Source organism: Hyperolius riggenbachi, chromosome 12 (assembly GCF_040937935.1).
Source record: "Hyperolius riggenbachi isolate aHypRig1 chromosome 12, aHypRig1.pri, whole genome shotgun sequence".
Classification (NCBI taxonomy): Eukaryota; Metazoa; Chordata; class Amphibia; order Anura; family Hyperoliidae; genus Hyperolius; species Hyperolius riggenbachi.
The window spans coordinates 212,784,328-212,796,449 of record NC_090657.1 but is presented as its reverse complement, the minus strand read 5'-3'; the positions used below and the strand labels follow the sequence as shown (position 1 = coordinate 212,796,449).

Sequence of the window (12,122 nt, the reverse complement as noted above, 5' to 3'; positions counted from 1 at the left end):
GTCCCCATGTGCCACCTTTGTCCCCTGCGCCTTCCTCTGTCCCCATGTGCCTCCTTCTGTCCCTGTGTGCCTCCTTTAGTCCTCTGTCCCTGTTTGCCTCCTTTAGTCCCCCGTGACTCCTACTGTCACCCTTTGTGCCTCTTTCTGACCCATTGTAGAGGGTGCCAGGCCGACCAGGCGGGCATGAGTGCTGTGCAGGGGGGACCGCGGTCACCCCCCGCCAGATGTTGTGTCCCCAGGTGGTGAACAGGCGTTCACTGGCCCACAGCCCGTAAGCTCACTTCTGCAGCCTTACATTACGTGTATTTTCTGGTGAAACACTGCCCACATTGCGAATTTTCTGATGAAACACTGCCGCATTATGATTATTTTCATGGAAGGGTGCCATGGGGGTGGGGGGGCGCCACAGATTTTCTCGCCTGGAGTGACAACATGGCTAGAGGCGCCCCTGGATAGCATACAGCGTTCCCAGTCCTCACTCTGCCCTATTGGTCCACCGCTGTTCCCTGTTGGAATTATCCATCCAGCTGTGTCTTTGGTGCTTCTTGGCAGGCTTAGGAAGTACTCTCATCCCAGGACCAGTTCTAGACTTTTTGCTGCCTGAAACAATACATTGTAAGGTCACTGCCCCCCTCCCCTTCCCCAGATGTGTGTGCAAAGCTGGCCCAGAGAGGAGATGCACATCAGGCTGTCCATTGAAGCACTGGCACTATGCTAACCTCCCTCAAGACAGCAGCATCTCCTCGCTGCTGACCCACAGGATGCCAGGTATGTGCTGCACCAGCGCCGCATGATTCACTTGCTCTCAGCAGATTAGCAATGGGATCACCAGCCACACAGGAAGTCCTGCTTCCTCTCTGGCTACAGCAACACCTAATGTGACCCGGCAGCACGTAACACACATGAGGCACCGCTGAGGTCACATGAGACACGTGAGGTCACATGAGGCACTGCTGTAGCCATAGATACAGGACGCTGGACGGGGCGGAGGGTGATCCCATCGCTGGAGTGCTGAGAGCAGGCGAGTGAAGCAGTGCCGCACATCTAGGGAAGGGTAGACGGGGAGTGCAAGGAGGGGGACATTTGGGGAGGAGAGCCGCCTGTTGCTGCCCTGAAGAACGTAATTCACATTGCTTTATGGTAACCCCCCCCCCCCCCCCCCCCCTCCCCTCCCTCACCTGCACGTTCCCGGCAGACACATCAGTGTTGTGTTCACAGGAGCCCAGACTCATGCACACACAGTGCAGACCTCTTCACTACTTAGGGACAGGGATACTTCCACTGCCTGGTCAAGGAATCCTGAAGGAGTATTCCACCTACCAGGCCAAATAACTTTAACAGGGATCGGCAATGGGACGGATCAAGGATTGGGATGGCTCTGTGGCAGGAGTGGGCAAACTTTCTTATGCTGGGTAGACAAGATGCAATTTCCCAAGCGATTTATTTCCAACATGTCTGAACGACTCCCAATCGAAAAAGTGATCGATTTTGCACACTTATAATTGAAAAAATTGATTGCTTTATTGAAAGAGTGCAGTTTGGACATGTACACACTACAACTTCCTGTTTGATCACCTGTCGATGGTGCGGGAATCTGCATCGTGTGTACACAGCATTAGGATTGGGCTGCTACTGCAGCTCTCCGTTTGCCTCCCTCTCGACGGAATAATGGAGGGGAAAGATTGGGTGTAACTCACCCAATAGCACTCTCCATCGGCGATCTCCATGGCAAAGGCGGCATCACGTGACATGCTGGTACGTAATGATGGCAAGTTGCATGATTGGGCAAGTTTCTTTTTGTTCTATGTGATGTACTCATTTTTTTCAAAGGAGAAGGGAAGAGATGCGCCCTCTATCGACGGGCCGGCTTCATAGGCTTTAACTGCGTCAGGGCACCCACCGGTGTGCGTTCCACTCCAGAAAAAGAGAGCAGTCAGATTTTAACAAGTGGAAGCAGATCCAATTTTTAACAATAGGCTCTTTTGCTGAGCAGTGCTTACAAAAACCTACCCAACGGGTCACACAGTAAGCAAGTGGGGAGAACAAACCCAACCCCACTTAGGTTAAAAAGTCACTCTGCAGGGATGGGTCAAAACTTGCCCTCCGCTCAGGGTTGGTTAAAACACTATACCATTGTTTAGAGTCGCCAAAGTGAAATAAAATATTTAAAAAGAGTAGGCAATGGTGGACTTACCGCCTCCCAGAAGACCCAAAATTGCAAAAATAAACTTAGTCCAAAAATACGACCACAACTGACGTGCTGGGATTTTGTATAAGCTCAATTGAGATTTCACTCTCTTACTTCTCCGATTAAAAACAAGAAGTTGCCCGATGAAGCATGCTTAGTCCTGAGAAACGCGTTGCAATTTTATGAGAGCTGAATTTTTGCACCAATAACGTTTCTTTGTTTCTCATTTTTGAGTCTTCTTGGAGGAGGCAATTCCTCCATTGTCTATTTTTTTTTTTTACGTTTTTTTTTTTTTTTTTCAATTTAAGTGTACCCTTAGGGGAAAAAAGTGCCACCACGGGTTAACCACCCTGGGAGGGGGAAGCCTCTAGTTCCTGAAGAGGCTTTCCCTATCCTCAACCCGCTCATTCCAGTGCTGGGACTCCCGAAAAGCCGCACTACCACAAACCCATCAAGCTCTGACGGAAAATGTGGAGCCTTCTGCTACGGGTACATTGTTCTAACATGCCAGAGGTTCACCTTGGAGACCTGCTGCAGATATGGGTACAGCCCGGGACAAGATTTACACCCTTCCCTGGATTTTCAAGGGTCTCATCGCTGGATTTGCCTGGCTGAGGAGGATGGGGGCAGCCTATCCAGGACCCAGAGGCTGCCCCCTCCCAAGGTGAGTATACAAACTATGCTGCAGCAAACATCACAGGTATGCTTTAATAGAAGCCCTGCTCCAACTCACAATTCTAAACTTTCCTAACCCTGAGCAGAACACAAAATCTAAAACCTGGTGCTGACAGATTTGTGAAGACACCTGTCTCGGCAACATGTAGCCAGCATTAATAGTTATAACTGGTTCAGCATGAAGAGTTGTCTTAGGATGGAGAACAATGGCTGCGACCTTCTGTTTATTCAACTCTAAGAGTCTCCACCAATAGAAACCAAGGTGGAATTTCCAGACGTTCTATCATAGAATGATTGCTATTGGCAGCGCACAGCTTGTGTACACGAGCGGAGTCACTGAAAACCGCTGCAGGGAAAACTCTGCTTTCTTCATCAGAAGCAGATCATTCTGTCCAACAAGCATTACGCCTTGCCGCCCCACCAGTGACTTCTGCAGTCTCACATGGTGTCATTTGCGTCATAGACATTATTTCATGGCTATGTTCATTCATGGGAATTATTTTTGTGATAACTAACACCCCCATGCTACTAACTCTTTCCTGCTTTCCCACCACACCCACCGGCCACGTTAGACTCTTAATGAAAAATATGAATATCAAAGGTTCTCCTATCGTCTGAAACCAGGGCTGTGGAGTTGGAGCAATTTTGGGTACCTGGAGTTGGAGGTTACATAAATCTGATTCTGATGATTTTTGTACCGACTCCACAGCCCTGGTAAGTATTAGACTAAGGAGTCGGAGTTGCGGAGTGATTTCATAAACTGAGATGTCAGAGTTGGAGTCAGATGATTTTTGTACTGACGCCACAGCCCTGCCTGAAACACAATTTGCCAGATCTGTCCCAGTTCACAGAAAGATTTCATGTGTTCTTTAGGCAGAATTCCCACGTATCCCTGCTAATTCCTCTTAACATTCTACGCACGCCCGATTCTGCATTTTGCAATGTTTCGGCTTTGTCCTTTAAAGTGGGGTGACAGTTAAAATTACGTTTTTGCCCTAATGCATTAAACACAGGGGAAAAAAAAGAATATGAAACACTATAAGACTACAGGTTGTCCCCATTTAACAAACAAGATGGGGACTCTAGGCTCATTCTTAACCTGAATCTGTCCATAAGTCGAAACACTGTGCCATCTCTGTCTCCTGTACCACCTTTATGCCCCCCTCCCCTGTGCCTCCAGTGTCCCTCTCTGTCACCTCTATTCCCTTGCGCCTCCAGTGTTCCCCTTTGTGTCACCTCTGTTGACCAACACTCCCCCCACCGCCACTGTGTCACCTCTGCCCCCCTGTGTACTACAGCAAAATCATCATCCATCGTTTTACTGGTTTGAAAAACATTTTTTTCTTTAACATTTTTAAAGTTGTTTTTCTCAAAAATGAAGTGTTTTTTTTTAAAATATATATTTTTCTAATGGAATCAAATTTCACGTTTATATTGGTGAGTCATTCATGGGATGTTTATAAGTTGGGGAGTACCTGTACTATGACTTTTCTTTAATGCATATTTACACCTTACTGAAGCTAACTGATATCATTTCTAGCAAATTATCGATTGCCGCCTAATTAGTGTGCAAATAAAGGAGAGAAAGTTATCTGCTTCAGTATGTACAGTACAAGCTGTTACCTTGTGTCTATACTGATAGTAAACTAGCTGCAGAATGTGCTGATCTCGGTTACCTCCAATATGTACACTATAAGCTGTTACTCTCTGCCTGTACTGATGGTAAACTGGCTGCAGCATTTGGTGATCTCTGCTACCTCCAGTATGTACTGATAGTAAACTAGCTGCAGTGTGTGATGATCCCTGCTATCTCCAGTATGTTAAGTATATGCTATTACTCAGTACATGTATTGACAGTAAACTAGATGAAGTGTGTGCTGATCTCTGCTTCCCCCAGTATGCACAGTATAAGCTGTTACTCTGTGCCTGTACTGATAGTAAACTAGCTGCAGCATGTGCTGATCTCTGCTGTCCCCAGTATGTACAGTATAAGCTGTTACTCTGTGCCTGTACTGATTCTGCTGTCAGAATTTGCACATGGGATGCAGCAGGCACTATGCCCTTTAGTGGGAAACGAGTGTTTAATTTCTGCAGAATTTGATTGTCACAGCGCCCCCTGGAACAGAACCCCGGTGTGATCTGACAGCGTAAACCCCTCATCTTTCTTGCTTTATCAGGGCTGGAACCCGAGATCCAGAGACTGATCTCCAAACACAAGCAAGAGATCCGCAAGCTGAAGGCGTTGCACGAGGCGGAGCTGCTGCAGTCTGACGAGAGAGCGGCCATGCGCTACGTGCACCAGGCGGAGGAGCTGCGGCAGAACCTGGAGCGTGAGAAGGAGGAGGTCAGCCAGAGGGAGCGCGAGCTGGCCAAGCAGAGGTGAGTCATGCAGACAAACACTGTAATAATAAACCTCCTCTATGATCAGCTCTCCCAGCTCAAGCCCTCGGGATGAGTGTGACAGATAAAGGAATTCTGAGGACCATCAAAGTTTGCAACCGTTGACAGAAAAACGTTTGGTGTATGGGGCCTATCACAATAATTGGTTCTCTTGTGTTCGCAGAAACTGTCAGAGGCCTAATCAAATGCCCATAAGTAAATACTTACCTAAGGAGAGGGAAGCCTCTGGCTCCTCCTTCTCAGGCTGTCTCCGCCGCTGCCCGGGACCCTTCCTAACATCTGGGCCTGTTGCCTCCAGTTTACTGCGCAGGTCCAGCTTTACTCCTGCTAGCGCAGCCACACTACTGCCTGAAGAGCAGCTCCGCTTTGTTCCTACAGACAAGCCCTTGTCAGTAATCTTTGGGGGGTCCGCGCTCTGTGATGGGGACCACTTCCCCCCCCCCTCCCCCCCCCCCCATACTGACAGCTTGCGTTCCCAGCTCAAAATCCATCTTCTTCTTCTGGCCCTCATTCTGTGTGGATGTCTTTTTCATTCATTTGTAAGGGATCTCAATTTATGAAAATAATTGGAAATCTCGATCATGAGTTGTAAAAAATAATAATAAAGAAATCACATTTGTGTGTGTGTGTTAGCTTTGTTCTATATATGATCTATGCCAGATCGGACTAATGATCTGATCAGTCGATTTTCTGAAATGAAAATTGCATATTGCATGGTGTGTACGCGGACTTGAACTCAGAACTCCTCTCTGCTCTAAAAGATACACAGCAGCATAATAACCTTTAAACAAAAAAACATTTCTTTGTTACAGCTGATACAAATCATGGAAGCAGACATACTGTTTACAGCCTGCACTTTTAAATGGGCTTATCTGCCATAGGCAGTCATGTGACACAGGGAGAGATCAAATTACAACTAGTGATTAAACACAAATGGGGGAGAATTACACAGGCCAAACATACAGGGTGCATTTCTGTTATGTTTTCCATGTGTCCTGTGCAAGAGTTCAGGTCTACTTTAATACTTTTAGCCACAGCCCCTGAACAAGCATGCAGCAGATCAGGTATTTCTGACTGAAGTCAGACTGGATTACCTGCATGCTTGTTTCAGGTGTGTGATTCAGCCACTACTGCAGCCAAAGAGATCAGCAGGGCTGCCAGGCAACTGGTAATGTCTAACAGGAAATAAATATGGCAGCCTCTATATCTCTCTCCCTTCAGGTGTCCTTTTAACATGCATGGTTTGTAGATTTCCATAGGAACACCACACTAATGGTTTGAAAAGTTAGATCTGTTTCACCTCACAGAGAAGGGCAGGATTGGGATGAAGTTGTTGATTGTGTCTTCAGCGATTGATGGTGTGTGTGGTGTTTGCAGGTATGAGAAGCAGCTGGTGCAGGAGGAGCAGTCTCTGCAGGAGCAGCGCCGGCGGCTCTACAGCGAGGTGACCGAGGAGAAGGAACGGTTAAACCAGCAGGCCGCCAGGTGAGACGATCGGGGAAATTCCTAACTGACACAACACTCTGCATGCGCAAAACTGCCCCAACCAAAACCTGGTAACATAAACATTATCTGTATGACGCCAATAAACAGATAAACGTGCTGTGTCACCTGCAGCCTGGTGACTGTGCCTGGCTCCTAATGACTGATCAGCCCCTAATCAACTCCTCTGATCAGCAGCATGCACTATCCTAAAGCTTCATAAAGGTCATTAGAAGTACACACATAAACTAGGTAAGGAAACCACAACATCCATGCCTTGGTATAGAGATTACATATAAATGTTAAACTTGAAGAGGAACTCCAGTGAAAATAATGTAATAAAAAAAAGTGCTTAATTTTTACAATAATTATGTATAAATGAGTTAGTCAGTGTTTGCCCATTGTAAAATCTTTCCTCTCCCTGATTTATATTCTGACATTTATTACATGGTGACATTTTTACTGTTGGCAGGGGATGTAGCTGCTGCATGCTTTTTTGGCAGTTGGAAACAGCTGTAAACCGCTATTTCCCACAATGCAACAAGGTTCACAGACAAGAAACTGCCAAGAGTACCGTGGTCCTCTGATCTTGTGGTGAAACCCCTCCCACAATAATCTGTCATACAGCGCCCCCCTGATGGTCTGTTTGTGAAAAGGAATAGATTTCTCATGTAAAAGGGGGTATCAGCGACTGATTGGGATAAAGTTCAATTCTTGGGTGGAGTTTCTCTTTAACCACTTGCCGACCGTGCACTCATACCGCGCGTCGGCAAAGTGGCAGCTGCAGGACCAGCGACGCAGTTTTGCGTCGCCGGCTGCAAGCTAATTAATCAGGAAGCAGCCGCTCGCGCGAGCGGCTGCTTCCTGTCAATTCACGGCGGGGGACTCAGTGAATAGAGTGCGGGCCGCCGATCGCGGCTCGCAGGCTATATGTAAACACAAGCGGAAATAATCCGCTTTGTTTACATTTGTACACTGCTGCTAACAGTAGCAGCGTTGTACCAGATCAGCGATCCCCGGCCAATCAGCGGCCGGGGATCGCTGTCACATGACAGGCAGGAGCCTGTTAGAGGCTGCACAGGACAGATCCGTTCCTGTGCAGCCTCTGATTTCTGGAACGAAGGGAGGTAGGAGAGGGAGGGGGGGAATGTCGCCGCAGAGGGGGGCTTTGAGGTGCCCCCCCCCCCCCACAAACCGCAGGCAGGAGCGATCAGACCCCCCCTGCACATCATCCCCATAGGGGGGGAAAAAGGGGGCGTGCTACCTGATCTGTGCTGGGGGCTGCAGAGCCCACCCAGCACAGATCACAGAATACAGCGCTGGTCCTTAAGGGGGGGTAAAGCATGGGTCCTCAAGTGGTTAAAGAGGAACTGTAACCAGGGATTAAACTTCATCCCAATCAGTAGCCAATAACCCCTTTCCCATGAGAAATCTTTACCTTTTCTCAGATAACTCATCAGGGGGGTCTGGATGGCTGATATTGTGGTGAAACCACTCCCACAGTGTGATGTCATGACCATGGTCCTGACAGTTTCCTGTCTGTGACTCTCGGTGCATTGGGGGAAAATAACAGCTTTTTCCAAGTGCCAGGCAAACAGTCACTTTTCTAGGGGCAGGCCAGGCGGTGACCCCCCCACCCTCTCCCTCCCCCTGAGCGATGTGCGGGAGGTAGCCACGTCCTTACTGGGGCTCAGCTGCGGGGAGGGGAGCCTGACTTCTTCCTCTCCCCGGGGCTCCCCTCCATGCTCACCCCCCCCCCCCTCTTTGCAGAGTAAGCACAGCAGGAAGCCTCATATTAGCAACTCGCCTCCCTTCCTGCTCCAATCGCCGCTTACTTGCCTCCGATCTCCTCCATCTGCATAGCCGCTTATACACACACTCTACTTCCTGTTAATTAGGGAGTAGAGTGTGTATAAGCGGTTACGCAGACGGAGATCAGCGGCAAGTGAGCAGCAAGTTTTACACCCTTGACCTGGGTACGATTTAGCCTAGATACTGCCCTGGCAATCAATAACTCCCTCTGTGCATAGAACTCTCAGTAACTAACATTACGTACAGATCACCTGGCAGCACTAAAGATGTCATCACCAGTAATAAATGTCAGCATGTAAATCAGGGAGAGGAAAGATTTTACAATGGCCAAACACTGACTAAATAATCTATAAATTAATAATGTAAAAAAGAATTAATTTTATTCCGTAGGTTATTTTCACTACAGTTCCTCTTTAAATTAGGATACTTCCTGATTGGTACATTGCTTCTGGGTTAATCACGTGTTCCGAGTCCACCGGTTACACGTTTGCCCAGGTGTTAGTAGACCGTCTTAGCCCTGGTCCCAGGCGTGGCTGCGTGCTGCTCCCTGGTGCGGCTGCGTGCTGCTCCCTGGTGCGGCTGCGTGCTGCTCCCTGGTGCGGCTGCGTGCTGCTCCCTGATGCGGCTGCGTGCTGCTCCCTGATGTGGCTGCGTGCTGCTCCCTGATGTGGCTGCGTGCTGCTCCCTGATGTGGCTGCGTGCTGCTCCCTGATGTGGCTGCGTGCTGCTCCCTTGCGTGGCTGCGTGCTGCTCCCTTGCGCGGCTGCGTGCTGCTCCCTTGCGCGGCTGCGTGCTTCTCCCTTGCGCGGCTGCGTGCTTCTCCCTTGCGCGGCTGCGTGCTTCTCCCTTGCGTGGCTGCGTGCTTCTCCCTTGCGTGGCTGCGTGCTGCTCCCTGGCGCGGCTGCGTGCTGTTCCCTGGCACGGCTGCGTGCTGCACCCAAACGCGGCTGCAATGGCTGCACACCTGTCCCAGGTGTGGTTCGCTGCCCATAAAAGGCAGTACAGTGGAAGGTTTTGTTAATGCAACCTTCACCCATGTCATAAAGACCACATAGAGCTGGACTATAATGGGCAGCCCATTTGACGCTCTAAACTTTGTGCTCTGCCAGGCAAAGAGCGGAACTGGATGATTTACGGAAACAGCTGGAGGATAACTGTGCCCTGGCCACCCGCGTCCTCAGAGAAGAGTATGAGAAGAGCAAGGAAGAGCAGGACCGGAGGCACCAGGTAACGGCTGCAGGATTACAGTGCTGGAGATGGTCAGTAAGTAGTCAAGGATTCCAGCTTGCATGCAAATTGTGAACAGCCTGGAACTGGACCAATGAAGTGCACTTCCTGTCAATTTTGATTGGCCAGATTTCAAACTGCATAGAATTTACATTAAAATATCAGACTGGTCAGAATGATGAGCATGTTATTAATCATCGTCTAGTGAAACGTGTCCCATACATTGCCCGCCAGGCTCTGAATGTGTAATTAGACATTGCAGAGCCAAGTAGAGATGGTCAATGAGATGCAAATAATTCAGTTGATGCAGGATTATGCTAATTTACACAGTTGAAAATGGGCCTGTCAGATTGTACCTCTGCAGGATATGATTGGTTCATTTTCAAGCTGCATAGATTTGCATACAAAATTTAGGGTAAGACCCTTTTCTTCCAGTAGTTTGAATCATGCATAACGAGGGTTTCAGCTGCGACCAGCGCTGATATGTTTATGTGAACCGGAGGGGACCCTGGGGTCAAAAAGGAAATACTCGCGTTACAAGAGGAAGCTTCTGGGTCCTGTATACAGTGATCCCCAATCCTGTCCTTAAAGGACTGACGAGGCGAAATTACTAAAAAAAAGTAAATTACCTGCCTCATCTTTTAAGGCACTGAGGATGCCGTCCGCGCCGGGTCACCCCGCTCATTAGCCCCCCGGGCCGTGGGGTCGGCAGCCGGGGGCTAATGAGCGGGGGGACCCGGCGGATAGGCACGGACGGCATCCTCCGTGCCTTAAAAGATGAGGCAGGTTAATTTACTTTTTTTGAGTAATTTCGCCTCGTAAGTCCTTTAAGGCCCACCAACACTGCATGTTTTGTGGAAACCCACTGAGGCAGTTAATCAGCTCTGCTGAGACACTTATTACCCCACCTGTGCATGTTTGTGGTTTCCTGCAAAACATGTACTGTTGTACGCGCAGGTGCATTACAGCCATGCTCAGGAGCACCGTCACCAGCTTGAAATTCTACAAACTCTTTGTCTAATTTCTTTGGGGGGTCTGTGTTCTGCAATGGTGGACTGGAGGATCCAGAGGCTTCTCTCTTCTTAGGTATTTTACTTTTGACCCGATGTTGCCTCAAGTACGCTTCAAAACAATTTTAATCAATCATAAAAAAACGTTACAAATAGCTATCTTTTGGACAATGAAAGCCAATGTGTCACGATGCAGTAACGATCTTCACACACAGCCAGACGCGTGTTTTACAGTCCTATTGCGTTTGGAGGCTGCTTCTTCAGAGGCATGCCATGCAGATTTGTGTCCCCGTGAACTTATAATAACAGGCAAATTGTATGGAACAGCAAAGTAAATAGTCAACATAGTAGATGAGACCTCCAGGTGACACTGAGAGCCCTTTCACACTGGGTTGGTGCGGTTAATTTACTGCACTCCAATGTAAGTCTGTAGGGTAGTTCATACTACCCACATTGCGGTACGCTGCACCAGAAGTGCCCTATGTAACGCAAGTGCATATGTACCTTGCTGCACAGCTCCTGCAGCGATCTGCATCAAACCGGAAGTCATGTAAGTCTATGGCGATGCAGGTTTTTTTTTAAAATGTTGGCGGCAGCGTTGCAGGCGCGTAAACATATTTTTACAATACGCTTCTGTGCACTTCCATATTTCCCAAACAGGAAGTGAGCGTCACTTCCTGTTTGAATGTTGGCCTGAAGGGGATTAGCGTGTATTAACACGATAATCCACAAACCCCTGTATTGTGCAGTGCGGCTCACCGCTGCCGCCACTCCCCAGTCTGAAACTGGCCTAAGGGGGGAAGTGCCAGTTCCTGAAAGCTATTATCTAACCAGCACCCGTGCCAGGACAAGTGTGCAAAAGTATGGGGCGATTATGGGAGGGCAGGTTTGGGGTGATTGTGGGAGGGCATGGGCAGGTTTGGGGAGGATTATGGGAGGACAGGGGCAGGTTTGGGGAGGATTATGGGAGGACAGGGGCAGGTTTGCGGAGGATTATGGGAGGGCAGCAGGTTTGCAAAGGATTATGGGAGGGCAGCTGGTCATGCAGGTTTCGTATCCGGGCAATGCCTTCTCCAGGGTCAGATCCGACACTCGGTACCTGTACACTGTAGCTTTGTTGTAGTGTGACAGTCACAAGATGTATACTGTGTGCTTCCAGCAGAGATACAATAGCCCTAATACCTCTTCTTTCTGCTCCACTGCAGGCCGAAGTCAAAGCCTTGAAAGAGCGATTAGAGATTGAGAAGCAGGCGTGGGAGCAAAACTACATGAAGAAGGAGGTATGTGTGGCTTTTACTGAGTGCAGAAAGACTTCCTTGTGAAGAGAA

At 48.7% G+C, this 12,122-nt stretch overlaps 1 protein-coding gene and 1 long non-coding RNA gene across 11 annotated transcripts in view; one reads left to right on the top strand and one right to left on the bottom strand.

Moving 5' to 3' along the window:
* Positions 1-12,122, bottom strand: part of LOC137541819 (uncharacterized) — a 743,120-nt gene that overhangs the window by 12,231 nt on the left and 718,767 nt on the right. The gene's annotated exons all lie outside the window — the stretch shown is intronic.
* CEP131 (centrosomal protein 131) overlaps positions 1-12,122 on the top strand; it is a 165,009-nt gene that overhangs the window by 110,640 nt on the left and 42,247 nt on the right. For all 10 annotated transcript variants that reach the window (XM_068263336.1, XM_068263332.1, XM_068263331.1 and 7 more), the window contains 4 exons: positions 5,041-5,242; positions 6,641-6,748; positions 9,667-9,784; positions 12,000-12,074. In XM_068263336.1, coding sequence (XP_068119437.1) covers positions 5,041-5,242; positions 6,641-6,748; positions 9,667-9,784; positions 12,000-12,074 — 503 coding nt within the window. The remainder of the gene's footprint in view (positions 1-5,040; positions 5,243-6,640; positions 6,749-9,666; positions 9,785-11,999; positions 12,075-12,122) is intronic.